At 41.8% G+C, this 25,266-nt stretch overlaps 1 protein-coding gene across 1 annotated transcript; it reads left to right on the forward strand.

Annotated features, from left to right (window-relative positions):
* The first annotated feature begins 175 nt into the window (after nt 1-175).
* Nucleotides 176-24,624, forward strand: LOC136423314 (3'-5' exoribonuclease HELZ2-like). Its single transcript, XM_066411437.1, has 32 exons — nt 176-203; nt 323-477; nt 719-834; nt 1,211-1,394; nt 1,618-1,722; nt 2,242-2,807; nt 3,197-3,407; nt 3,531-3,674; nt 3,794-3,950; nt 4,095-4,283; nt 4,658-4,804; nt 5,161-5,333; nt 5,902-6,075; nt 6,764-6,907; nt 7,013-7,132; nt 7,260-7,335; nt 8,016-12,010; nt 12,524-12,671; nt 13,149-13,261; nt 15,961-16,166; nt 16,324-16,590; nt 17,188-17,291; nt 17,396-17,530; nt 18,038-18,163; nt 18,337-18,633; nt 19,274-19,419; nt 19,956-20,090; nt 20,420-20,537; nt 21,130-21,239; nt 21,707-21,863; nt 22,251-22,418; nt 23,721-24,624. Exons 1-32 carry the CDS (start codon nt 176-178, stop codon nt 23,816-23,818), a joined length of 9,012 nt encoding a protein of 3,003 aa, XP_066267534.1. The 3' UTR covers nt 23,819-24,624.
* Nucleotides 24,625-25,266: the final 642 nt, after the last annotated feature.

The following is a 25,266-nucleotide window of genomic DNA, read 5'->3' on the forward strand; positions in this document are numbered from 1 at the left end:
GAAGTGCAACCTACGGGCATTTCACTACAGGACTTCTTCATCAAGAAGAAAACTCCCATTTGTAAGTTAAGTATCTATCAAATCAAAGAAATCAATAATGTAAAGGACGAATTGAAAAAGGTACGAGATGGCGCATTAAGCGGTTACGAAAATTCGGCCCTTCACATTCTACAGAATGACACATGAGGTCGGTATCTACCTTGGTACGTTTTCTTATCCCACTATCTCGTAAGATAGAATGATCTTCTGAAGAGTTTGTTTGCAATCACATTGATGATGAGGTATATGCATTATCTAGTTACATGCTAATTTGTAACCATAGGTGAAGCTAGAGGAGCGGAAGCACCACCGACAAAGAGGAGGACATTTTCAAGGTACCATGAAGACATCAAGGCAGGCACTACGACAGTGCGAGACTACTGTGACTACTGCCAGTTACAGTGCAACTCTCAACAGCAGCTCCGTAATCATTACCAGGTAAGTTCCATCTCCCAAAACAGCGTCAGTATCTGAAAGTGTTGTTCAACTGATGATATAGATTCACCTCGACGTAACACAACGTGAATTTGTGCCAGGGGTAGAAATCTAGAACTTTGAACTCATCTAAATATATGTGATGTCTATAGCATATTTCTTACAATTGTATTGCAATTCGACTGTGACCTACACCTGTCACGACAGTTCCTGACAAATTTGCATCTATTTTGATTTCAATTAGGGGAAGAAGCACAGAGCGAAGCTCCTTTCAGATGACTCCGACCAGATGTGGCAGCAAAGGCGACCGCCCCCTGGCGTGCCGGCAGGGCAGTACAAGATGTGTCCCAACCGATTCAGGTAAATTTTAGTCAACATCGTATAGAATATTCACATTGGAAAACAGTACAATACCAATAGTATGTCTTTATGGTAAATTACAAAGGAACATTGATGGCTCACTGGAAGAAATATCAGGAGATAAACAAAATGCCTTTATGCAAGATGCTTACTGCAACAAATTAATGATTATTACACTTCTTCCTTCAATGAAGCCTCCTGTGCCTTCTTTTATATGTTATAGTATTTCTATCAACCTTGGCATAGACAAGTGCAAAACCTTTAAATTATTTCAGAAATAGATATTGAACATAACTGCACGTAAAGTATTGGAAGGCGAGGAAACAATTTGACATAACTAAGATGATAAATGTAACTATCCGATTCAATTTTATAGACGCTGCATTCATGGCGTGCGCTGTACCTACGCGCATACGGAAGAAGAGCTGAAAGAATGGCAACAAAGGTATGAGATACGGAAACAGAAACTAAAAGCAGCTCAGACATCAGGCAGATACGGTCACACCTTTGCTGAGACGTTGGCCGAGGACTACACCAAGGCAAAAGACAAGACGAAAGTGGTGAGCTCATATTTCTGTCTTTCAGGCTGCAATGATTATCATATTAATAATAGTAATCTTAGCCGACATTTTACAAAATTGAATGCTGTATCTGAACTGCCATTAATCTAGATAAATCTATATAAACGTAATGATGTTGAATATTGATGTATGGCAAGCCTTATACATAATTGTTTAGATATATAGATAACGTATCACTTGGTTCTCCTCCTATATTATTTAGCTATCAGCAACCGTACAACATGCAAGCATCACGGTGGAACCAGAACATACCAGCGTAATGTTTCCTGAGCGGGCAAGAGAGTACAAATGGACACTTAAAATTCAGGTGGGCTTTCCGAACATCTGTTGCTATTCGTGGTCGCTAAAATTTTCCATCTTCAGATCCCTTTCACCTAGGCCTGGTTTAAACTCACACTGGTTTAAAGTCAGTCACATAAACTGGCTAAAATTTAGAAGCAGTCAGACGTTTCAGATTGCATCCGCTATATTTCGTCAGTGAGTCACTGTCTAAAATGTCTAACTGTTTCAAAGACAGCGGATGCTATCTGAAAAAATTGACTGTTTCAAAATTTTATCCAGTAGCTTGAGTAACCATTTTGGCGTATCTTATTACCTGGATGTCTAATCTTCATCAACGTATTAGTCTCTACCAGACTAACTACGCCAGAGTTTCACTTGCAGGCTCCTAAACGGGCGAAATGTCATCTTCAGTGTGGACTGACTCTAATTGCTAATTATTCCTTTTCCTGCCAAATTCTACAATTCATACGCCCGTAAGAGGGCCTGGTGGAGGCTACAACGTATCAGCCAAGCTGATTTATATTTTTATTCAAACGCTACACAGTCACAGCTGCAGGTGAAGAGGGTTGCATTCATGGAAGGCAGCTGCATTCAATTCAAAATCAAGGCAGTGAACAGCACTTCCGGCCAACCTCTCGATGGCCTGCTATCTGAAGATGGACAGGAGTGCATATCGCACGGTGCTCAACAGTCGATCCACACTGACTTCATCGTACAGATTATTTTCTCTTCTGATCAGTACGGAACTTTCAACCAGGCTGTCGTCTTCGATTTTGGTGAACGTCAACGTCCCTTCTTGTTTTGCCCTTTCCATGTGGATGTTGCCATGGAAACCGACCTGACTAGCTTGACAGAGTTAAGGAGTAAGTTTACATTGCTTGGGACTTCCTGGGAAAATGAAGGGAAAACCGTCCATTACATCGACGGAACAGACACAGATGACGACGTGGATGAAGAGCTGACGGCCAAATATCAACTACCGCAAGACCCAGAGAAGCTATTGAACCTGAAAATCTTCAAGGAAGAAATGCTGGACAAGTTCAATTACAGGAAGCGTCAGCATCAGCTGATGTTCATAGAGGAGGCTGAGCAATTGCAGCATATCGGAAGGTACATATCTATAACCTCATTGCAATGTGTTTGACATGTGTTAGCAATACTGTAAATGCATTTATGTTCGCGTGGTTTTATTTCGCGGTAGGGAGGAAATGGGGTGTTCGCGGTGGTTTTAAGTTCGCGATTGAACAATAGTAGCGCTACAGTTATAGGTGGACAAAACGTTTCGCGGTGGATTTAGGTTCGCGCTGAAAGTTCACCGCGAAAACCGCGAACATAAAGCCACCGCGATCATAAAGCCACCGCGAACATTTCTGCATTTACAGTATTTGATTTTTGTACCTTGCTTGAATATGCCTTTTTTTACGCTGCAAATATTGCGCACATACAATTTTCTATGTGACCGATGTTAGCACATCACCTGCCTGCCTTGTACATTTCAGGTTTACCATTGAAACAACGGGAATCGTCTCTAATGAGCTGAAGAAGACATACATGGACTCTACCCAAGTGGAGTACGTACATCCTGGCGAGTTGTTCATCCAGATCGACTTGAATGAAGCCTTGTCTGAAGACACGCCACAAGGGTACCTCCTAACGCGCAGCCTGTCACCTAAAGCTTATGTTATCATCGATACTGAATGTGATGATCGGGTATGGCCAGTATACACTTACATCTGATTTTGGTATGATGTGTGTTTCCCTTATGACCATAGTTCTGTCTCGGCTACAATTTCTTGATGTACAAATTTCTACATTTTGCGTTGTTCTTGACAGGATGCCCATGAAGTCTGGGTTGAGTGGAAGACCAAGAACAACATTTGGCTCAAGATTCCATCTTCTGTCTGCCAACACTTCGGTCTTGAACAAGACACAAGAGTGAAAATGGAAGTTCAGTTCAAGCTCGATCGCGGACCAATGGTGAGAGTCTTTGACTTGCCTCAAACAGTGATTTATGCATTAGTTTTGTTTTAGCTCTTTCTTGATATAGAGGTTTTTGTTCGTTTTAAGGAATTTGCATTATGTATTTCCCTTTCCAGTTATTCCGACATTGTGCTGTGGACGCCATAAAAGATTTGACGGTGGTGTTTCCCCCGGATGTCTCCAAACGGTTTTGGAAAAACCTCCGCAAACAGAGCCCCAGCCCTCCACATACCCTGAACGACATGCAAAGGGAGGCATTTTCTAAAATAACAGGTTTGTTCAATAGATATCTATACGGTCTTATTTTTGTGGACATAATTCTCCCTCTATTTGCTGTTTGTCCATGCACTGTAAATCTAATTGCGATTTTGGTATCTGTGAGTAACTTTTAATAACATTATTTTTGCTGTTTTTTAGCCCCTACAGAAATCGAAACCCCACCTGTACTCTTGATTGGGCCATTCGGCACAGGGAAAACCCACACCATAGCAGCGGCTGCTTCTGCTGCAGCCCAACAGCCCGGGTCCCGCATTCTCATCTGTACGCACTCTAACAGTGCAGCCGATCTGTACATAAGAAACTTCCTGAAGAAGGACGATATTCCTGGTAAGTAAACAAATCTCTGTCGTACTTTTTTTCAAAGAGAAGAAAAACAGTCCTGCTGTAACTCTTTACAAATGCAAAGTTATAGAGACTCACTTATTCATCTTTGCCGCTTTTCAGTCCTTTCACTGAGGCGGGCAGCAGCAGAACACAATGGACTATTACTCCTACTGCTACTACTACTACTACTATTACTACTACTACTACTACTACTACTACTACTATTACTGTACATTGGTCTTTTAATTCAGTGTATGTAAACTGTGAAAAGCCAATAAAATACATCTTACATCTTACTATTACTACTACTACTACTGAGCTCAGCAAAGTTCATCAGTTCAATAGCTCAAACAGATTTGTACTTCTTTTCTTTGCAGGAGGTCCTACTTCCCTCCTGCGTATCTACTATAAGAAGAGAAAGATGACAACTGTTCCAGAAGACGTTCTAAAGCACTGTATTATGTACGAAGACGGGACGTTTCGTTATCCTACCAAAGATGAGGTTGAAGCAGCCAAGATTGTCAGTGAGTAAATCAGATTCTGATTTGCATAATTAGAATATCATAATGCATATTATCATTTTAGCAATCTAGACACCAAAAATTATGACGATCCGTCAATACCTTTTTGAGATATTCTGTTTGAAACGTAGATACAAAATCTGTCCCTGCAGTTACCAATATGCTAGGGTGCTCAAACATCAAACCTACCACTCAAAACTCATGACCATAGCATGTCCAGAACACGAATGTTCACAGACGTGGATCTATGCACGCCCACCAAAACATAACCTTCTCGGCGAAGGTAATCACATAATGCTTTTACTTGTCACATATGCATATACTGTATCATGCGTCAACCACTATTTGATTTTTACTAGTCACCACGCTCAGCTTGTCGCTGGTGCTTGAGAGAGAGGTGGGCCTATCGCCTGGGTTCTTCACGCACATCATGGTGGATGAAGCGGCGCAGGCGCTGGAATGTGAGGCAATCACCCCACTAAGCCTAGCCACAGCTAAAACCCGCGTGGTCTTAGCAGGTGATCATATGCAGGTCAGTATTATGATATGTTACTCCTTGACAAATTTGATTCTTAACCTCAACACAAACAAATATAGCTCACCTGAAATTATCAGTCGCTCTTACGTCGACCTTCTTCAGGGGTGATTCAATTACTCTGAGCACGTGACATAAGGAACGTGTGACACGTTACTTGAGTAATCGTAATTGCCTGGCAAGGTCAACGTTAGAGCGACTAAAGGTGACCTACATTTGCTTGTGTTAAACTTTATCGTGGAATGTATCAACTCTGATGAGCTTACATGCTGTGACTCCTCTATACTTCCAATGCTCCTTTAATTGACAATGACGATGGGTGAACGAACTGGCTTTAGCAACTCCATCTTCGATTAAAGAACCTTTACCTTGAACAGTGGGTAGTCTCCAGTTCGGACTTAGGTTTTGGGCCAGTGACAAGTAAGGCCTAAGAACAGCAATTACGTTAGAGAAAAGTTTTGTAAGGTTACATTATTAAAACGACTATCTGTCGAAATATTTATGCTATATTACATTTGATATGTATGCTATCTTTGTGGTGAAGTAACTGAAGACCATTTTGCAGTTGAGTCCAAAGGTTTTCTCCAGCTTTGCCAGAGGGAAAGGATTCCACCAGTCTCTGCTAGAACGTCTATTTTACCACTACCAAACGATGACCAATGATGACCTGCACCCATGCATTACCTTACTGCATGAGAACTACAGATGCCACAATGACATCCTTAAGTTTCCATCAAAGGTAACGATTACTTTGAGTAGTATCATAACAGCTTTAAACATCACAACAATTACATTCTATTGATATTGATGAAATATACAAACACATTTGGAAACCATAACGAAATCTTCTGACGAACTTTCAAACCTAGCTAGTCTACCTTTGTGCCATGGGTTAGTGCCACCTAACGTATGACGTAAGCACAGTGTCATCTTTAGTGAAATATTTAAAACAGCGAGCAGATTATTATTGGAATGAGCAGAGCACTTTGGACTAATGCTCCTGACCGTTTACAGCTTAAAGGTACAGATCCAATATTTTGTGAAATACTTCTCTGATACACAACGGGACCCCAGCGGAGGTCTTCATGCATCGTTGAAAAGGAAAAAAAAAATCACGAAATCACAATGAAAAAGATTTATTCTGAAAATCTCAAGATTTTGTGATGAATCTTGAGATTTTATGAGAGAATCTTGAGATTTTATAAGAGAATCTTGAGATTTTATGAGAGAATTTTGAGATTTTATCAAAGAATTTTGAGATCTTTGAAAAGGTCTCAAGATTTCTCCAGGATGTTTCAAAGCATCTCAAGATTTTTTCACCGCATCTCAATATTAATCTGCTCGCTGTTGTATGTAATGTTTTAATATTTTTCTTTTGATGTTGGCAAAGAGATGTAACCTTCTGATGTCATTACGTTTTCGTTTAGGTTTTCTACGGCGGAAAACTGATCTGTCGCAGTGAGGCAGAGAAACATCCGGATCCAAAGTTCTTCCCGCTGCAGTTTTACGCAGTAGTTCATGGCCAAGATTCTGCAGAAAATACCAGTACTTCATTCTACAATGACGCGGAGGTGTGCAAACATTTCTGCTGTTTTTTTTTGTGTGTAGAGAATTCCAGTGACATAATAACAGACCATTGAATGATATGGTTATTAAACAGAAGCGTTTCTCTGCAGGTGTGGGAAGTTGCTGACCGTGTAGAAGCTGTCTGGAACTCCTGGCCAGAAGCGAAGTGGGGAGAAAAGAACAGCAAATCTATGGCACAAATAGGCGTTGTCACCCCCTATCAAGACCAGGTATATATTGAAATCCCTAAGTTATGATTATGAAGATATGAGATTGACAATGACATTCTTCTTATTTTCTGTTTATGACTTACAAAATATGAGATGTTGTTATTTCTTTTGATATTGTGCATTACAGGTTAATAGAATCAGGCTTGCTTTACGGAGAAAGGGCTTAGCAGGCGTAACAGTGGAGACAGTCACCAACGTTCAAGGTTAGTAATTTTTTCGCAAGTTTGTGTGCATGTGTGTGTGTTTGTGTGTTTGTGTGTGTGTGTGTGTGTGTGTGTGTGTGTGTGTGTGTACGTGTGTTGTGTGTGTACGGGTGTTGTGTGTGTGTGTGTGTACGTGTGTTGTGTGTGTACGGGTGTTACGTGTGTGTGTGTGTATGTTTGTGTGTGTACGTGTGTTGTGTGTGTACGGGTGTTATGTGTGTGTGTGTACGTGTGTTGTGTGTGTATGGGTGTTATGTGTGTGTGTGTGTGTGTGTGTGTGTTTGTGTGTGTGCGTGTGTGTGTGTGTGTGTGTGTGTGTGTGTGTGTGTGCCTGCGTGTGTAATTTTGATCAGCTTTAAGAAGATGTCCTTGCATTTTGTTCTAAGACACTGGCCTTTAACTTAATTAACGTTTCGCGTATACTATACAAGGTGAAGGAATAGTTTACTAGTGGCCGCATTTCCAGGAAGTGGAGATAAAACGAGAAGTCATTATACCTCTACAATATTTCCAGAACTTCTAACGTGCCCCATACACTAAAAATATAGCATCCATCAACGTTCATTTGAATACCAGTATGGAGAAAATGCTATTTTGATCACAGTGCAAACTTTAACTGTTATTATCAAATGTTGATGAAATCAAAGTCTTTTGTCTTCATCAAAATGCTTGAATTTCAGGCAAAGAGTATCGAGCCCTTTTCCTGAGCACAGTGAGAACCCGTGCGACCTGCTGTGGTGAACAACTAAACCCACTCCAGGAAACCAACAAAGAGGAAACCTCTGACTTCGGTTTTCTCTCAGATCCAAAGCTTCTCAACACCGCAATCACGCGTGCAAAGTCTTTTGTCGGTGTCGTTGGTGATCCTGTATCACTCTGCTCGATCGGTAGCTGTAGCAAGATCTGGTTTGAATACATCGAAGATTGCAGCAGGAACGGAGGCCTCCATAGAACAAGTGTTGAAGAAATCAAAGACAACTTGAATATGCTAGAAATGGAGGCACCTTCTCTATCGGTGGCTAGTGTCTTGCGCCCAGAGGCACCCATCTTTCTTCCACGAAACGTTCAGCAGCCGAACTTAGAGACCCAGAGGTCGCAAAAGAAACAGCAAAAAGAGAGCAGGAATCCGTTCAAGCTGTTCCCATCAGCTGGAGGAGGAGAATCTAAAAAGTCATCACCAGTTAAAGACCACAAACCAACACGTCCAACAAGCAAGCCTAAGGCAAGTTCTCCAACAGCATTAAGGCTGCCTCGACCGGCGAGTTATCAAATGTCACCGCAACCCAAGTCTGGAGATGCCTTAAGTCAAGGAATGGGAAGACAGAGTCAGGCAAGTGGAAAGGAGAAACCAGATCTTATCTCTTCCGCAATCCAGAGGCAAATCAGCAAGGCGGAATCAAATGTGGGAGATGACTTGAATAGTTCAAGCTCTTCCGACAGTGATGACGTAATAGACATCCAAACACATGGAGATACCATCAATCCAATCGCAACCCCATACCTTGCCGATCGAACAACAGGAGATATTAGCGGGAAAGAAAACAATGTTGTTAAACCTGTAGAGGGTTTCCAGTCACCCTCTGAGCCTTCAAACATGGATGAGGCAATGTCCCGTCACAGACATGGCTCCACTGATTCCACTGACTCCAAGACAACTCGAACACCTGCATTGGATCATGCAAAGACCAAACACCTGAAGCAAGCAGAAGCTACAAAGCCTTCCACGACTGACACGTTTACTGATGAACAGGACAAGATTGTGAAAGAGCTGCAGAAACAGGTCAGAAGGGCGGAAGATCCTAACTACGCACAGGACAGGGAGTACGAAGAGGAATACCCCAAGCCACGTGAAACGCTGGGTGCTGATGAACCGAAGAGACCATACGTGCCAGACAGTAAAAGTAGCCATGGCGAACAGAAAGGAAGGGTGAAATCCACCCCACTGTTTAAACTTGGCACCAGCCTTGCCTCTACTTCAGACCGAACAGCGCTGTCGATAGAGGGGTACGGTGCAAGGTACAACTATGCAGAGTATGATGAAGAAGCTGAAAGGCTGAGAGGAGGTAAACTCAAATATCAAAAGCACTTCGACGAGAACACCCTGTATGAACTTCTGATGAAGCATCCCGACAAATATGTAAAATGCAGGATACAGATGTCAAAAGCAATGTCCGGGCAAGGGCATGGTGTGGTGGAAGATCTTGCAGAAGAAGATATTCAGCTGTGTAGTCCCAAGAGACTGAACCGTGCATTCGATGGGGATGAGGTAGTTGTAGAACTGGACACGGAGAAAGATAGCGATAGCTCAGCGGGAGAAGGAAACACGGCAAAGAATGAACAAGTAGGAAAAGTCGGGAGCGTCGTTGGAGTACTGCGTCCCGCCGTCCCACACGAAGATCTACAGTTTGTTTGCTATGTCGACGATCATGATCCAAGCATCCTTATCCCTATACAAAAAGGTGCTCCTAAATTTAAGAGTAAGTTCCCACAGGACATAAAAGATCCTGTTGACTTTATCCAACTCTATAGCATTACGGAGGACATGAAGTGGAGACCTACAAAACAGGTTCCATTCTATGTTGTCGCCAAACGAAGACGACTCGTTGTCACACGTTTTCTGAAGTGGCAGCCGCACTTTATCTACCCACTCGGAGTTGCGACCAGACTGATCAAGCCAGGAGACAGCGAGGAGCATGCCGTGAACGCTCTGATGGCCGACCACAAGATACAAGAATCCTTCACCCAGCAGGTGCTAGACCATGTTGACCAGATGTTTCCCGAGGACCTTGCTGCAACCGACAGCTACCCTAACCGCTACGACCTGACAGATCATGTAGCAGTAACTATTGACCCTCTGGGAGCGCGTGACCTCGATGACGCTCTGAGTGTTGGGCAACTCAAGAATGGGAAGTATGAGGTCGGCATCCACATTGCAGATGTTTCAAATTTCATAAAGAAAGGCGACCCTGTTGATCGTGAAGCTCTGTCACGAGGCACATCCTACTACCCCCACACCGCTGCGAAAGAGATGGTGCCAATGCTTCCGCCACAGCTATGTACCAACCTACTGAGTTTGATACCAGACGGAGAGAAATACGCCATCACTGTCTGTGTGGAAATTGACGAAAAAAGTGGGAACATCAGCAAACGTCGATTTTTCCCGAGCAAGATCAGGACTAATGTACAACTGACGTATCACCAGGCGCAGAGCATCCTCAATGGAGAGAAGGTGACAGGAGAAGGCATTGACCGAGATGTTGTCCTCAGCATCCAACGACTTGGGCGAATATCAAAGATACTGCGTACCGAAAGACTCCGTGAACTCGCATTCCTGCGCAATGACGTAGATGAGGACATGGCATGTTCTGATGCGCATTATCTAGTGGAGGAGTTCATGATAATGGCCAACAGGTTTGTAGCAGAGCACGTGATGGAGCACTTCCCATACTGCACCTTGCTTCGACGTCAGCTTCCGCCAAAGGATCACAGGATGATGGAATGGAAGGAGACCCATGGAGACACAGCTGAAGAGTCTCTTATGCTGTCAAAAGAAATGGACAGGTACAACGCCCTTGGCCGCATCACTGGCATTGAAGGGAGCGATGATCAGCACTTGAAGGTCATTATCATCCGAGAGATAATATGGACTGAAATCAGCCAAGCGGCAGAACATGGTGATATCCAGAAGCTCCAGATGTTGGTGCTTTTCGATGACAATCATCCACAGCTAGCCGTCGCCAAGGGCCACTACCGCCGTATTCAGAGTCGCGCCGTGTATGTCAGCTCTGGACAGTACCAAAATCATCCCGAAATGTACGGTCATTTCTCACTCAACATCCCTGCTTACACTCACTTCACATCGCCCATCCGAAGGTATGCTGACATTGTCGTACACAGGCTTCTGGTTGCCGCTATGACTGGGAGCACGTGTCCATATGAGCAGGACGAAATGGAAGAACTGTGTGCTCACCTCACACAGAAAGCTTGGAATTCAAAGGCGTTCAAAAAGAGAGTATCCTTGATCAAGATGGCTTTCGAGATTAAAAAAATGGTAAAAATGGTACAACAGCCATTCATTGAAAGCATTGATGGAAGACGAATCCACCTCAACTTTCCAGACTGCCCTGACATCCCAGCTTCCAACAGAACCATCAGCATGGCGCACCTGCAGCCTGACCAGCAGCCTACCTGGATTGAGGGGACGGTGACGTTTGTATGGAGGCCACGCATATACGACCTTTCCAGGTTCAATCCAGAGAACTACAGTTCGAACCGAAGCTTGCTGCCCGATGACAATGCTGTGAAGATTTGCACATACACCAAGAGGATTTCATCCTCGACATGGAAAGCAATGGTTGAAGCCATCAGAGATAATGACATGGGGTCCCTAAAGCAGGTTGTGGATCATGCAAATCAAATGGAGGTCCATAATGATAGCGAACAGAAGCGTCTGTTGGAGATAAGCAGGGCCGAAACGAGCGCGGCTACAGGAAGTCTCCAAAGGCATAGAACACAAGGTGTGAAAGAGGACCACGAAGATGAACTTCTCGCTGAAGAGGAAGGCAACTCAACTGGTGCCTCAGATCAATGCAGTGGTGAGAAGAGCGCAGCTGGTGAGCTCCGAAGATACAACAAAACAATTGAAGTGGCCTACTCACCTTATGACGTCGTACAGGTCAGTATTATCAAAGCTGGTAAGAATAATCTACTTTCCTGTACCTTGATCTGTTTAATGACTCTTTAAATTCATTAGTGAATTGTCACTGATTCATTCTCCTCTTGTATTCTCTTTGTCTTATTCTGTCTTATTCTCTTTGTCCTTCCTTGTGTCCACTAGTGACTACAGCAAATCACAAGGACATCTTTGTCTACACATGGCAAGTAAACCTAAACTAATCCAGTGTTCGATCAGAATTCGATCAGAATTTTATCAGAATCCGATCAGAATTCAATCAGAACTCGATCAGAATTCGATCAGATACCATGATCATGTATTGGTAGATGATAGATCCTTTTCACTTCTCAGCAATTTTGAATGACCTTCAATATCCCAGATCAGACTTTGAAACTTTTTTTCCTTCTAGTTTTTAGATGGATCAATGATATGCTATTTGGCAAACGTTCAGTCTGTATCATTAGGTCGTCGTCTTCCTCATTAACGCTCATTTCTGAATATACTTTTTCACAGGTACAACTGACAACAGAGATGTACCGTGGACTTCGAACACCAACCATTCAGCTGCTGAAGCTGACACCAGCTGTAGACATATGCCTAGAACATCGCCGCGACCCGGTTGGAGTGTTCACCACTCGCACAGGTGAAATGGCCTCAAAAGGTAGGCTGGCTACGTTTGAAAAGACGTTTTCTACAGAGATCACATTATTCTCCAAGCAGGGGTTTTGGTCGAGTGGGCTAGGAGTGTAAGGGATTTTTAACATTTCTCTCGTGGAGGAGGAGGAACGTGAAAAATTCCGTTCACTCCTAGCCCACTCCACGGAAACCTCTGCTCGGAGAAATATAACTATAACACATTACATATTTTATATTCATTGATTGATTGGTTGGTTGGTTGGTTGGTTGGTTGGTTGGTTGGTTGGTTGGTGGGTATGTGGGTGGGTGGCTGGGTGGTTGGTTTGTTTGTTTGTTGGTTGGTTGGTTCGATGGTTGGTTGGTTGGTTGGTTGGCACACAAACGTTCGACAGGGTTCACAACACAATAAAGAGCCTGTGTGGTGCCGATACATACTTGAATTTGTATCCTCAAGAAGCGCTAATTTCATTTATAATTAAACCAGAAATCCCGTATGTTACAGAGAGGTATGACTCCATGAAGCAGTACGTACAACTGTGGCGTCCAGTTGTGGAGATGGAAGCAGCGAACAGCAGTAATAAGGACGAAAAAGAAGTCACTATCATGGGGATCAAGGTAGGTCGAACTTTGTGTTTAGGATTTTTCCAGCTTTCAAAATGTTGGGTAATCATAAAATGCTGTTGCGGGGTCCATTTACAGATGTACCATCACTATTACAAACTAGAAAGGCAACATTTGCGAGCAAATACAGCATGTTTAGCCATACTCCTCGCCATGCAAAAAATGGACTCTCCCCAAATAACAATGGACCATTCTAAAATACTTGCACTAAAAAAATGAATCACCCCAGTCCAAAACTGAGTCTTCCAGTAGCACCTCAACACAATATGGACCAGTCCACAACCATATCCACTAATTGATTAACACTTCTGCTAAAGAATGGACTTTTTCATAATCATTCCAGCTCAAAATTGAAAGAAATAATTAAAGAATCCTCCCCTTGCAAGAATGGGATATTCCGTGCCATTTCAATGTAAACCAGTCGAAAAATATCCGCTGAAAATTACACTCTTGCGCATAATCAACCCAGTTCAAAATTGAATTAAAAAAGATCAGCCCCAGGGAAGAATGAAGTTTTCCATAGTATACATATGAAGATTTGACAGGAGACGAAGGAAATGACCAAAAACAACATATTTGGGTCAATTCAAAGTCACCGAGAGGGTTTTAATATAATATTTGTAATATGTTTGAACTATTTTGATTAAAAGAATGTCTAAGTCACAACAGTTCTAAAGTGTTCAAACAATTAGAATTGAAACTTATAACATGTTTGAACTCATTTCACATACGTTGGAAACATTTCGAACGTAACTACACAAAAATCTCTTTATTTAGAACAGTTTCAAACCATCTATCCAAATGTTTCAATGTTCGAACAATTTGTAACAAAAGATTTTCACAATTGCCCTCATAAACGAAGGTGCTAAGTCCTCCTGTGTGTTTCTGCCTATTTTCGGTGGCCGCGCTAGACCACCAGCGGATTTGTTTTGACGGAGCGTCACCCGCGCGCGACGATGTACACTGTTCGGCACCGCTAATATCCGGCATTTTCCCGCTCCAAAACACTCCACAAGACCCACGTTTTTAGTGTTTTGCCTCTTGTGCAACACGATTCGATTTGCATTACTAACGGGACGAAAATGATAGAAAAAATTCACCCCGTCCCGGCGTCCGTCCCAAAAACATGAACGACATGAAAATATATTTTCTTACAGATTCAATCACAAAAATCAACAGCATGGGATTCCAAATTTTCGCAACGGCCGACCATTTATCATGGTTGAACTTCCTTCCAAGGCGTGCGATAGATAAACATTCCCGGCACATAATAGTCACTAGTACCAGACTAACGCAAGCTCATGATGATAATAGGGAGAAAGTTTGTCAGTGAAGTTTGGCCACCAGAGGGTACATTCATTTAACGTTACAAGCTAGCGCAAAGGGGCGAATCATTGACCTTACCGGGGACTGACTCTACTGGCCTAATCATTCCTTTTTTGCCGAATTCTACGATCCATACGCCCGTACGTAGGACATGTAGGAAGGCACCGCCTACCACCCGCCTTTGATCATGTATGAAGTCGGCGGCAGAGAGAGATCATCAATCAATTTTGACAGGAGTGTCGCGCCAGTCTGAGGAGAAACGATCTCCCGTGTTGTGTTGAAGAATTTGGAGTTTGAAAATATCTGGAATAACTAATGCTAGAATAAACATTCACAAAATCATTGATTTAACTTATTTTCTGTTATAAAATTTCCTAAACTGCAATTTAACCACTGAGTTTAAGGGAACATGGTGTTTTCCCGATAATCACGTTAAATGTTTATGTCCGGTCTTTCCTCCTCGTAAGCAAACTTCAAGCTTGGCCAGGTGCAAGGCACTCGGGGTCAATGACCTGTAGGTCATATGTAGTATTGAAAGTGACAGAAGTGGCAAATATTGTCAAGAATGCCCAAAATAAATCGTTTTGAATATATGTATGCCAAAAATGGGAATGTAGTCCTTTAAATATTTGCTCAAGCCACATATACAGCAAATTTCAGGTCATTCGGTTGAAATACAAGGGCGCAGGAGGCCAAGATATGCTAAAAATAGCCTAAAAACCTCAATAAAATCACTTTCAAGGTCAATATCAAAAAAAGGAAAAGAACGTACATTGGTTTTTGCCTACATTACCTCTGTACCAAATTTCAGGTCATTTGGTCAAAAAATGACAGAGATGAATCGATTTGAAGATTTGACAGGAGAAGAAACATGAGAGAAAACAATATGTTGAGCCATACTTATGGCTAAACATAAAAAAAAGAGTGGCGTCGCGGTGGCCCATGGCCAGTGCAGGGTGTTTGGCCCCAGAACCCAGAGGTCCTGGGTTCAAATCCGGGTCCCCTGATTTGTGTCGTTAACGTTGGACCCTTGGAAAAGGCACTTGACACGACTTTCCTCACTTCAGTCAGGTGGAAATGAGTACCTAACTTTGGTTAGTGACGTCCCTCGGATAGGACGTTAAATGGAGGTCCCGTGTTTGAGGAGAGCCACATCTCGAGCACGTAAAAGAACTCACCGCGCTTATCGAAAAGAGTAGGGTCCTTCCCGGTGTGAGTGGATCAATGTCCGGATATACAGCTTGTTACGCCATAAGGCAGTTTACCGGGTATGCAATACGCACAACATTCTAAAAGAATGGACGAATAAGAAAGAAAAGGCTAGGTAATTTAGTAACTCACAGATTCTATGTATTTTTTTCTCTCAGATTCAATGGAGAAAGAAGCGGGGCAAGATCCATGGGACGTTCCAGATCCCCGGGCAGTTTGCACGAGCCTGCTGCTTCCTCATCAGACCAGGCGATCAGCTGTGCGTCAGATATGCAAATATAGACAGCACCAGTGACGTCATCGACACCAGGGAGAGTGAGGATTCATCAACAGAGGAGAGTGATGACACTTTCTCAGAGGACAGGTATCTCAAAATTCTTTACCTTTTTTCTGGATATACCATATCATTGTCACTGTGTGACAGAGTTTCTTTTAAAAAGTGCCATCACTCTATAAGCCAGTCACAGTCTTACGTCAACGTCGTTACATTTGTGGTCGGTTTTTCATCTGTTTCCATACAGCTTTGAGTCAGCATACTCTGCTGTTGAGGAGCCTTTGGAAGATCCACTTACCAAGAAGGACAAGAAAGGGCCAACATGGGTCGCACACTGTATTGTGCACGAGGTCACACCACGTCCTGTTCGTGTCAGGGAACGAGTTGACAAGTACAGGATTGCCGTTCGACTTCATCACCATAGTGCAGACTTACCGAAATGCTTGTTGGAGCCAGCATTTGGTGCTAGACGGTCTTGCACTGTGGAGCATATTCAAGTTCCTGTTCCAATAAGGTATTTTTGAATAAGGTCCTTGACTTACTTTGAGACCATTTTGTAATTCCGTATAATGATACTAATTTAAAATGAAGTCCTAATATATAGAAGACACAGCAAATATAGATTTTCTTCATTAATGATGCAAATCAAGTCCTAATTTACGTAATGTGCTTTTCATTATGTACATCTTTGTCCAAGCTACATGCATACTGAATATAATGGAAATCCATAGTTCTTTTGCTAAGTCATTCTCCTTTAAATATTTTGATAAAAATGTCCCTGCAGTTAGATAAAGCTGCTAGGGGGCAGTGCTTACACCACTTCTTTTATTGCATTACAAGCAATCTGCCACCAATAAAGATTAAGACTACAGCACGTCCAGGACAAAAAATTAAAAAAACGGAAATTCTGCAGCAATACCAAGGTCATATACCAGGAGGCTCAAAACTGACATTGACCTTCGTCTTTCCACATACTACATATAATCGTAATCCATCCAGAGGTTTTTAAGTTATGCTGACTCCAAACCCGTAAATACACACAGACACACCGACACGCCAAAACTTTACCCCCATTTTCATGTCGGTAATAACGCTTATTATTTGGTTCAAGGCGAATGCGGGGTGCAGTGGAAGGACTTGTGGACAAAAGCAAAGAATATGCGATTCTAGAAGAAATCTGCATCAACCAACATCCTGAACGTCTTCAGATGACAGGTAAGTCCAAACAAATATCACTTCAATTGATTTTCAGTGTTGCACGCTGCTTATCAGATTATAACGGAGTTCCTGTGAAACTTAAGCTGCTCGCTCTTGTGCAGATCCAGACTTAAAATCAAGATCCAGAGATGACTACTTGGGCACCATGCATCAAGGATTGTATCTGAATGACTACCAGAAGGCAGCAGTGCAGAGGGCTCTCTGCTGCCCCTTCTACGTCATGCAAGGACCGCCAGGTACAACTCTCCTTTATTTTGTTTTCAAACAGATAATACTGTCGCATGCCTCTGTAGATTTGTTAAAGTCACTCAAAGACAATTTTGATGTTTCTTGGAACCAATCCTTTACAATGTTTGAACGCATGTCATCCCGAACGGAAAGGGGGAGGGAGTAATTGACACCGGCGTGAACAATCCTTCTAATATTCAAGATCAGTAAAAATGACGCCATGTTAGATGTCCACAACCAAGTGCCAGCAAAGATAAACTCTCCAGAAAACAGGTAGAATATGTGAAAAAAAAGGTGTTTTTCTCCTGATACGGGGAAAGGGGCCCGACCACGCGGGTTTGAAGTAAAAACATGCAATGACCGCAGGTGACCCCAAATCGCGCGTCCGGATCGAATTACATCATTTAGAACATCGTGGAACAGCGTTCGAAATCGGCTGGACATGAGAATTTTTGAGCATGAATCTAACCACCGTGTTCATCAATAACTTAATCCTAATATGATCTATATTGCAGGCACAGGGAAGACCGTTACAGGCGCACACTTGGCTTACAAGATGGCCAAAAGGAATCGAAATGCCCGAAACGGAAACATTGTCACGTACTGCGGACCTTCAAACAAATCCGTTGACGTGGTTGCAGGTACTTACAGCAATTCTGACTTCCAAAGGTTTTGTCATATATATTGGTACATTAGAAATATTCCTGATTTCGGTTACAATGTTCATTTTTTTTTCTCTGGCATTATATTGAAGGAAATATACTAACAATGTGTTTCTGTTTTGCTTTTATTGATATTCTTCTATTCCTCACAGAGTTACTGATGAAATACGAGTTGAAAGTCCTACGTGTCTACAGCAAGAGGATCGAGGAGACAGACTATCCTATCCCAAACTATCCACGATCGTCTCAAAAGAAGACATCGAACGAGAAACTCCGGAACATTACCCTACATCACAGGATACGACAGCCCGGGACTCCATACGGACAACAACTCCGTGAGATGGAAGAGGCATTCCGGAGAAAACAGCAGGATCATGAGCTCATAACAGACAATGAGACCGACAGTTACCTTAACCTTATCTACGAGGCATCCAGTGAAATGATCAAAGGTATAGCTCATATCACATTATTGCAAGGACCATTTTTTACAATGATTATAAACTGATAAGGAGCCTACTGTTAAAGGAAACCCAAGCTGCAAGCAATATTAGAGCCCGAAAATCGGATTTTGAAAGTCAATTTATTTAGTCATTTTCTATACATGATAAAACAACACTATCACAATGTATAGCGACGTCCATTAGGCAAAGATATGACGTAGTTATGTGAGAACTCGCTGAAAATCGTCGCCAGGGTTTTTGTATACTCGTGAAACTAAATTAATCATCATATAGCACGTTTTTGCGCGGTTTTGAAATGCTTGTAGTATGAAGATATTACGCAAATGTTGCTGAATAGTGTAAGTAAATGTCACTACTATAAAGATTTTACCCTTAAAGCATTTTTTTCATTTCCATATTTTAGGCCCTAATATTGTTTTGGTTACTTTAAATGCATTTGATATACATGTAGTTCTCAGAATTACCTGAGTGTTCAGAATCCGAACACTATGTTTTGTTATGTTTACCTTGCCAAACTCAAGGTAGCTTCTTGTGTGTTTAAATATTGTGTTCATATAATGCACATTTAATTGTATAACCACATGGTCCAACCTTTCGTAGATGATCAATCTGTACAATTATCTAACAGGAGCGGAGGTCCTTTTGTCCACCTGTATAATGGGCGGCGACCCGAAGATCTCTGCTGCTCCTGTTAAACAGTGCATCATTGACGAGGCTGGGATGTGTATGGAACCCGAGTCTCTCATCCCCATTTCAAACTTTGCTCTGGAGCAGGTAAGGGATGCTGATCGTTGTTTGTTACTGGTATCGATCGTAGATCATAATCTAGTGGCACTACATGAATCTGATTCTGTAATACCTTGCTAATTTCTTTCATCACAATAAGACAATTCCGCCAGATTGAACCATGCATGGCAGCTGAAACTTTTGCACTACCACAGTCATGTGTATCAAAGTACAATGAAAATGTTATCCCGTTATCCATAGCTGCTTACTCGAGCACTTCGAACCACTTCCTTTGAACATGTGGCGCTTGAAACCTATTGATAAAATGGCGGAACTATTGCGGGTATACATTAAATGCATCTTACTATCGTATCAACATGGACGTCAAGTTTCTAAAACCTTGTCCAAAAAACTTGATGTGTCCTGACCTTCGCACTTTGGAAAGTCTAACTTCTCAGCTATGTTGTCATGTGTCCTCTCATCATGTGCAATTTAAAAATCACAAAAAAATGTCCAAGCTGTGTTGCCAAACTTAAGTGACACATGTTTTCGATTAACTTAACTTAATGTGCTCTGGTCAACAGGTTGTTCTGATCGGTGATCACAAGCAGCTGCAGCCCGTAGTCAGCCAGCCTGATGCCAGGGACCTCGGACTGGGGGTGTCCCTGTTCGAACGACATGCCAAGAAGGCCTACATGTTAAAGATTCAGCACAGAATGGTAAGTAGCTCGATCAGAGTTTCAATACTAACAATGATCATTCCAACATGTTTCAAAATTCCCAGAAAAATACAGTGTTTTCTCTTATTTTATGATTGACATGTATCTTTGAATTATAACATTTTGACATATCAGTCATCAATCACATGGATGATTAACAAAATATTTTGTCACGTGTGTTTCTAATTTTGTGCACTATTATACAGAATTGTAAACCGTGGCGAAGATGTTAAGTCTGGAGACTTTAAATGCTGCCTAGTGTCTTTATCGTAAAGGCATTCAGTTCACTGTATGTTTTGTGATTCTTTTTTATTTTCAATCTTTGAAAGCATGAGAAGATATGTGAGTTTCCATCACATAAGTTCTATGGGGACAAGCTGGAGACAGCTGAATCTGTTAAGAGGCGTCGTCCAGACATGGTGCCTGCGAGCTTCTGGCCCTCCAGAGGTAAGACCTCTCTGGGGTTTTTTGTCTTCATCACAATAGTCTAAAGTACGAAAACAGGAATTTAGCCTGGGCCAGACACACAAATTGTATGTGGTTTAAATCCTCCAGAGACCCTACTTATGGTGTTAGATTGTTTCTGACAAGATCTCTGCTGAAGAAACAGCTTAACTTAATGATTAAACTGAGGACAGATCTTACAATAAGTATTTGAGTCATTTTTTGTACCAAGAATTGAACACACACAAAAATAAAATGCTGTAACAACCAACATGCCTTTTACTATTGCACTCAAAATATAGAGATCGTATTGACTATATATACAAATGAAACAGAAATCTGTGTCAGAAATCGTCACCTAAGCCATGCAATGATCCTGCTCACTGTTATATGTCACCTTAACGGAAAATGCTATTCACATGAAAATTACCTTCATAACAAAAAGTGCCTTATTCACACCAACTTGTAATAACAAACAATTCATTCATCAGTTAGTTATCATTACCAATTGAACAAACTACAAGGTATTTTGAGAGAATCTTGTATGTCCTATCTTTTGTTCTAATTCGGAATACTTACTTACCGTGTTCTGTAGGTAGTCCAGTAGTATTCTGTCACGTGGAGGGTGTTGAAGAGGCCCTACCTGTTGCATCAGCAGAGGGAGGTGTCATGTCTCAGAGCAACCAGCAGGAAGTTCAGAAAGTAGTAAGTTTATTGGTCTAGAACATTGGTATATAGAGTACTGCTCAACAAAAAACATCTCTGTATGTGAGTTATTTGAAGCTCCCGAAACATTGTTGCAATCATCATCTTAACTCCAACATGAAACAATGAAATATTACGGTACCGTCTGTCCAACACCGTTGATGATCATTGAACCTTTATCCATCACAATGCCGCCAGTTGTAACAAAGTGAATGTTGTGGACTGCTGTATTGGATGCTCAAGTTTGATATAAATCTGATATAATATCATACATATACATCGTTTAGGGACTGATTGCTAAGAATTCTACTAGGTATGAGCGTCAGTCAATGTCATTAATGATATACTTTACTAATATCCAGTTCCATTTAGACTTATATTAGCAGTATATTGTATAGCAAGGAAGGACTCTCTAGAACCGAGAAATACAGATATATGATTACACCTGGTGTTTTTCTCTCACTCAGGTTCAGATTGTGAGTGACCTAGTAGTCCGCTACCAGGTCAAGACTACACGGATCACAGTGCTGTCCCCATACAGAGCCCAGATGCACCAGATCACCGAGTCTCTGAAGGAGAGGAAACTGGACTCTGTTTCTGTCAGAACAATTGTAGACAGTCAAGGTACAGTAAAGACATTTCAGATACCGACTCTTATCACCAGAGTGATCAAACACAATTCAACAATTGTTTTTAATTGTAAGAAGTAAAATTTGATATACGTTACGGAAGAAAATCATAATTATCTACATTGTTCTGACACAAAAACTCAATTTACGAGTAAATACTATGTTTTCTGTTTTCACATCAAATCATGATACTAGTATGATCAACATTGGATGAAGACTTGAAGTTATAATTATTAACAGTAAGCTCCGATCCATACCTTCCAAAGCCAGTCCTAGGCTTTTATAAGTGCAAATGTATACCTGTATTCTAAAAATCATTTGAATTTTCTATTCAACAGATTTAATGATTGCCACTTGTTAAAAGTAAATTTCTGCCCTATAGGAAGTGAGTGGGACTACATCGTCCTGTCCACGGTACGTTCCCTTCCCCAGGCGGAGATCCCGGCCCAACCCTCCCGCCGGTGGATGACTGACCAGCTGGGCTTCCTGACGGATGACCACCAGATCAACGTTGGACTGACCAGGGCCAGGAGGGGCTTCATTATCGTTGGTAAGGAGAACTCTACATCACTGTCCTCTTTTATCAAGCCCACAGTAGTAGTGACAAAGAAGGATGTTTGGTCTAGTGGCCAGTTACTCTGCCTAGAGAGTGGACCTGGAGGTCAATAGGTTGATGTTATAGCTTACTGCTTAATGCTATTGGAAAGGTTGCAGTCTTTAACTGTAGCGTGCGTAGTCCAGTGGTTAGTGATCTTGCCTCTGGAACTAGAAACCCCGGGTTCGATCCCGGGTTCGAAACCGACATTTTGTGTCGCTCACCCGACATGCACGCTACCGGAAAGGGTCGCAGTCCTTAGGACGGGACGTTAAGCCGTGGTCCACTGTTCATTGTGCTTGTCGAAAAGAGCGAGGGGAATTTTCCCGGTACAATGAACCTGTAAATACTGTACATAGCGTCTGTCTTCACTGTCACGACCAGTGGAAGATTAGCTCATCTGTTCATTGAGTTCATTTGAGCTAAACTGATTCGAGATCACTTTCCTTTTTAGATGGGATAATATAAAATAGAGGTCATGGATTGGACTGATTTGAGGAGAGCCACAGAGGTGTAGGGTATAATGCCCTGATATGAGTTTGATCAAACCTGTTAACCAGTTCTTATGCAGCTTCGATATGAACCTTGAGCAGTTTTAAAAGCAAAGTTAGCTACTGATCCTCTGTATAGCCGGACTTTTAGATGATACATAATATCAGATGGATATCAAGATAACTACACAACAACAACGGACCTAAGCTTTATACTATGCGGATGAAAAGTGACATTTTGTCTTGCTAAATTCCCGTTTGCCGTGCCCTTAACAACTTGGTGAATGGCTGTTGTTTTTACGTCACATGCGGACTTATCATGTGCGATCTTGAGTGCTAGGTAATCTTGAACAACCTTCAAACTTATGTCGACTTGGATTCAACGTCTATAAATCCCTTGGTATTGAAGCTTATTTAAGAACCGAGGAAATGGGGGAGGGATAAAACACATGTTCACCGAGACATGCTGGTAAGCGGTTTAGCCCTATTCAGACCGGACTTTTTTGGTCATCCTGGGGGGCTGGGGGGGTTGACGCCCTCGAGCCTGTTCAGACCCCTGTAACTCCAAAACTACTTATCATATGACCACCAAATTTTCAGAAGATGGTATATAAGTAATTTTTGTAGAATATGACAACTTTGGTGTTATACAGACGTAATGTTACGTAATTATGACGTAATTCATCATAGAATGTAAGAATGCTTTCTAGATTTTTTGCAGCTGTGATATTTTTGATTTTATCTTGCACCTGATCTACCTGTACAGGTAACAAGAACCTGCTGCAAGCCCACTGCACCTGGAGCCACCTGGTGAACTTCTATGAGGAAAGGGGCTACCTGGTGGACGCTACACAGTTCCCCTGAACCAGCTGTACATGTCCACAGTTGTCTGTACATACACTCTGTAGTAGGGAAATCTGATTGTAAATACTTTTGAGGACCTTAAAACAATTTCATGAGGCATGAAAAGTTACTTCAACGATGGAAAAATATATATAATGGAAGAATTTTGGTTTGTGCAAAATATAGGATCATTCAGCATGTTGTTTTTAAGCCGTTTGTTGTTCAATATCTCAGAAGTACAAGTACACTAACGTGTACCCTTGAAAGGTTTTATGCAGTGAGTTTGAATGTGTGCGTGCATGCGTGAGGAATACTTATTTTTTACCTTGCTGTGTTTGCTGATGATGTGGTCAATGTGTTGTGATATCCTTGAAGTGATGTCATGTTAGCATGAGTAAAATATTTTTTATCATTAATGAGTGAAATGCAAACAACCGTTAACTCTCTTAGTTGATGTCTTTTCAAATACCCATTGCATGTACAGTTAATCAAGATCTTTGTGTCCTTGCCTTTTCAAATCATTGATGAACAACAATGTACATGTAGGTGTATACAATAGCTGAATCCATTCTTTTAAGTAGTTGACTTTGACAAGTGCACTAGTGAAATATGCATGCTTGGTAGATGCAGGATTGAAGGAAATAATGTAAAGAGAGATCATGTATATATCATAACTCATGTGTCATTTTAAATCTACACAGGTGTGTAATTTATCTTGATAAGATGTTGGATTTTATTGGTGACTAGGTTTAGCTTGTAGTTTTCTTATTATATGCACTGTGTGATCGTGAAAGTCCAGACTTTTATAATAAACAGGATTAACCAAACTTTGGTACATACATCATTTATTTACAACAACATGTTAAGATACTACAGGTACATGTAGATGTGATACATGGTTTGAATGCTGAGTAGCTTAGCCTCCTGTGCAGGCCTCCTATAACGCCCGACATATATATATGGGGGGGGGGGGAGCTCTTATGCCGGCAAGGGAGTTGTGCAGCCGAGGGAGTTGTATAGCCGAGGGGTCCGCGCGTTATCTACAGTAGATAACGCGCGGACCCCTCGGCTATACAACTCCCTCGGCTGCACAACTCCCTTGCCGGCATAAGAGCTCCCCCCCCCCCCCATATATATATGTCGCGCGTTATAGGAGGCCTGCACAGGAGGCTAGAGTAGCTATTGCTAGGAGAATTACTCACTTCCAGCTAATCTTTCACTTATTTCCAGACAAGCATTAACTTTCACAGGCCTTTTGAATTATGTCCAAAAAGTTGGCTCTAAAACTTAAAGGGCTATCAAAACTGCTGCAATACGTACTGCTTCTCATCACGAATACAGTGATGATATTGTTATGAACTAAAAAACAACTAAGAACCAAAGACCCTAACAAACAAAACTTTCTCCAGGATAATTGTGCAATCTAATATAAAAGACTGCGACAAAATATGATGTGCTGTTGCGTTCAC

Source organism: Branchiostoma lanceolatum, chromosome 17, assembly GCF_035083965.1.
Source record: "Branchiostoma lanceolatum isolate klBraLanc5 chromosome 17, klBraLanc5.hap2, whole genome shotgun sequence".
Lineage (NCBI taxonomy): Eukaryota > Metazoa > Chordata > Leptocardii > Amphioxiformes > Branchiostomatidae > Branchiostoma > Branchiostoma lanceolatum.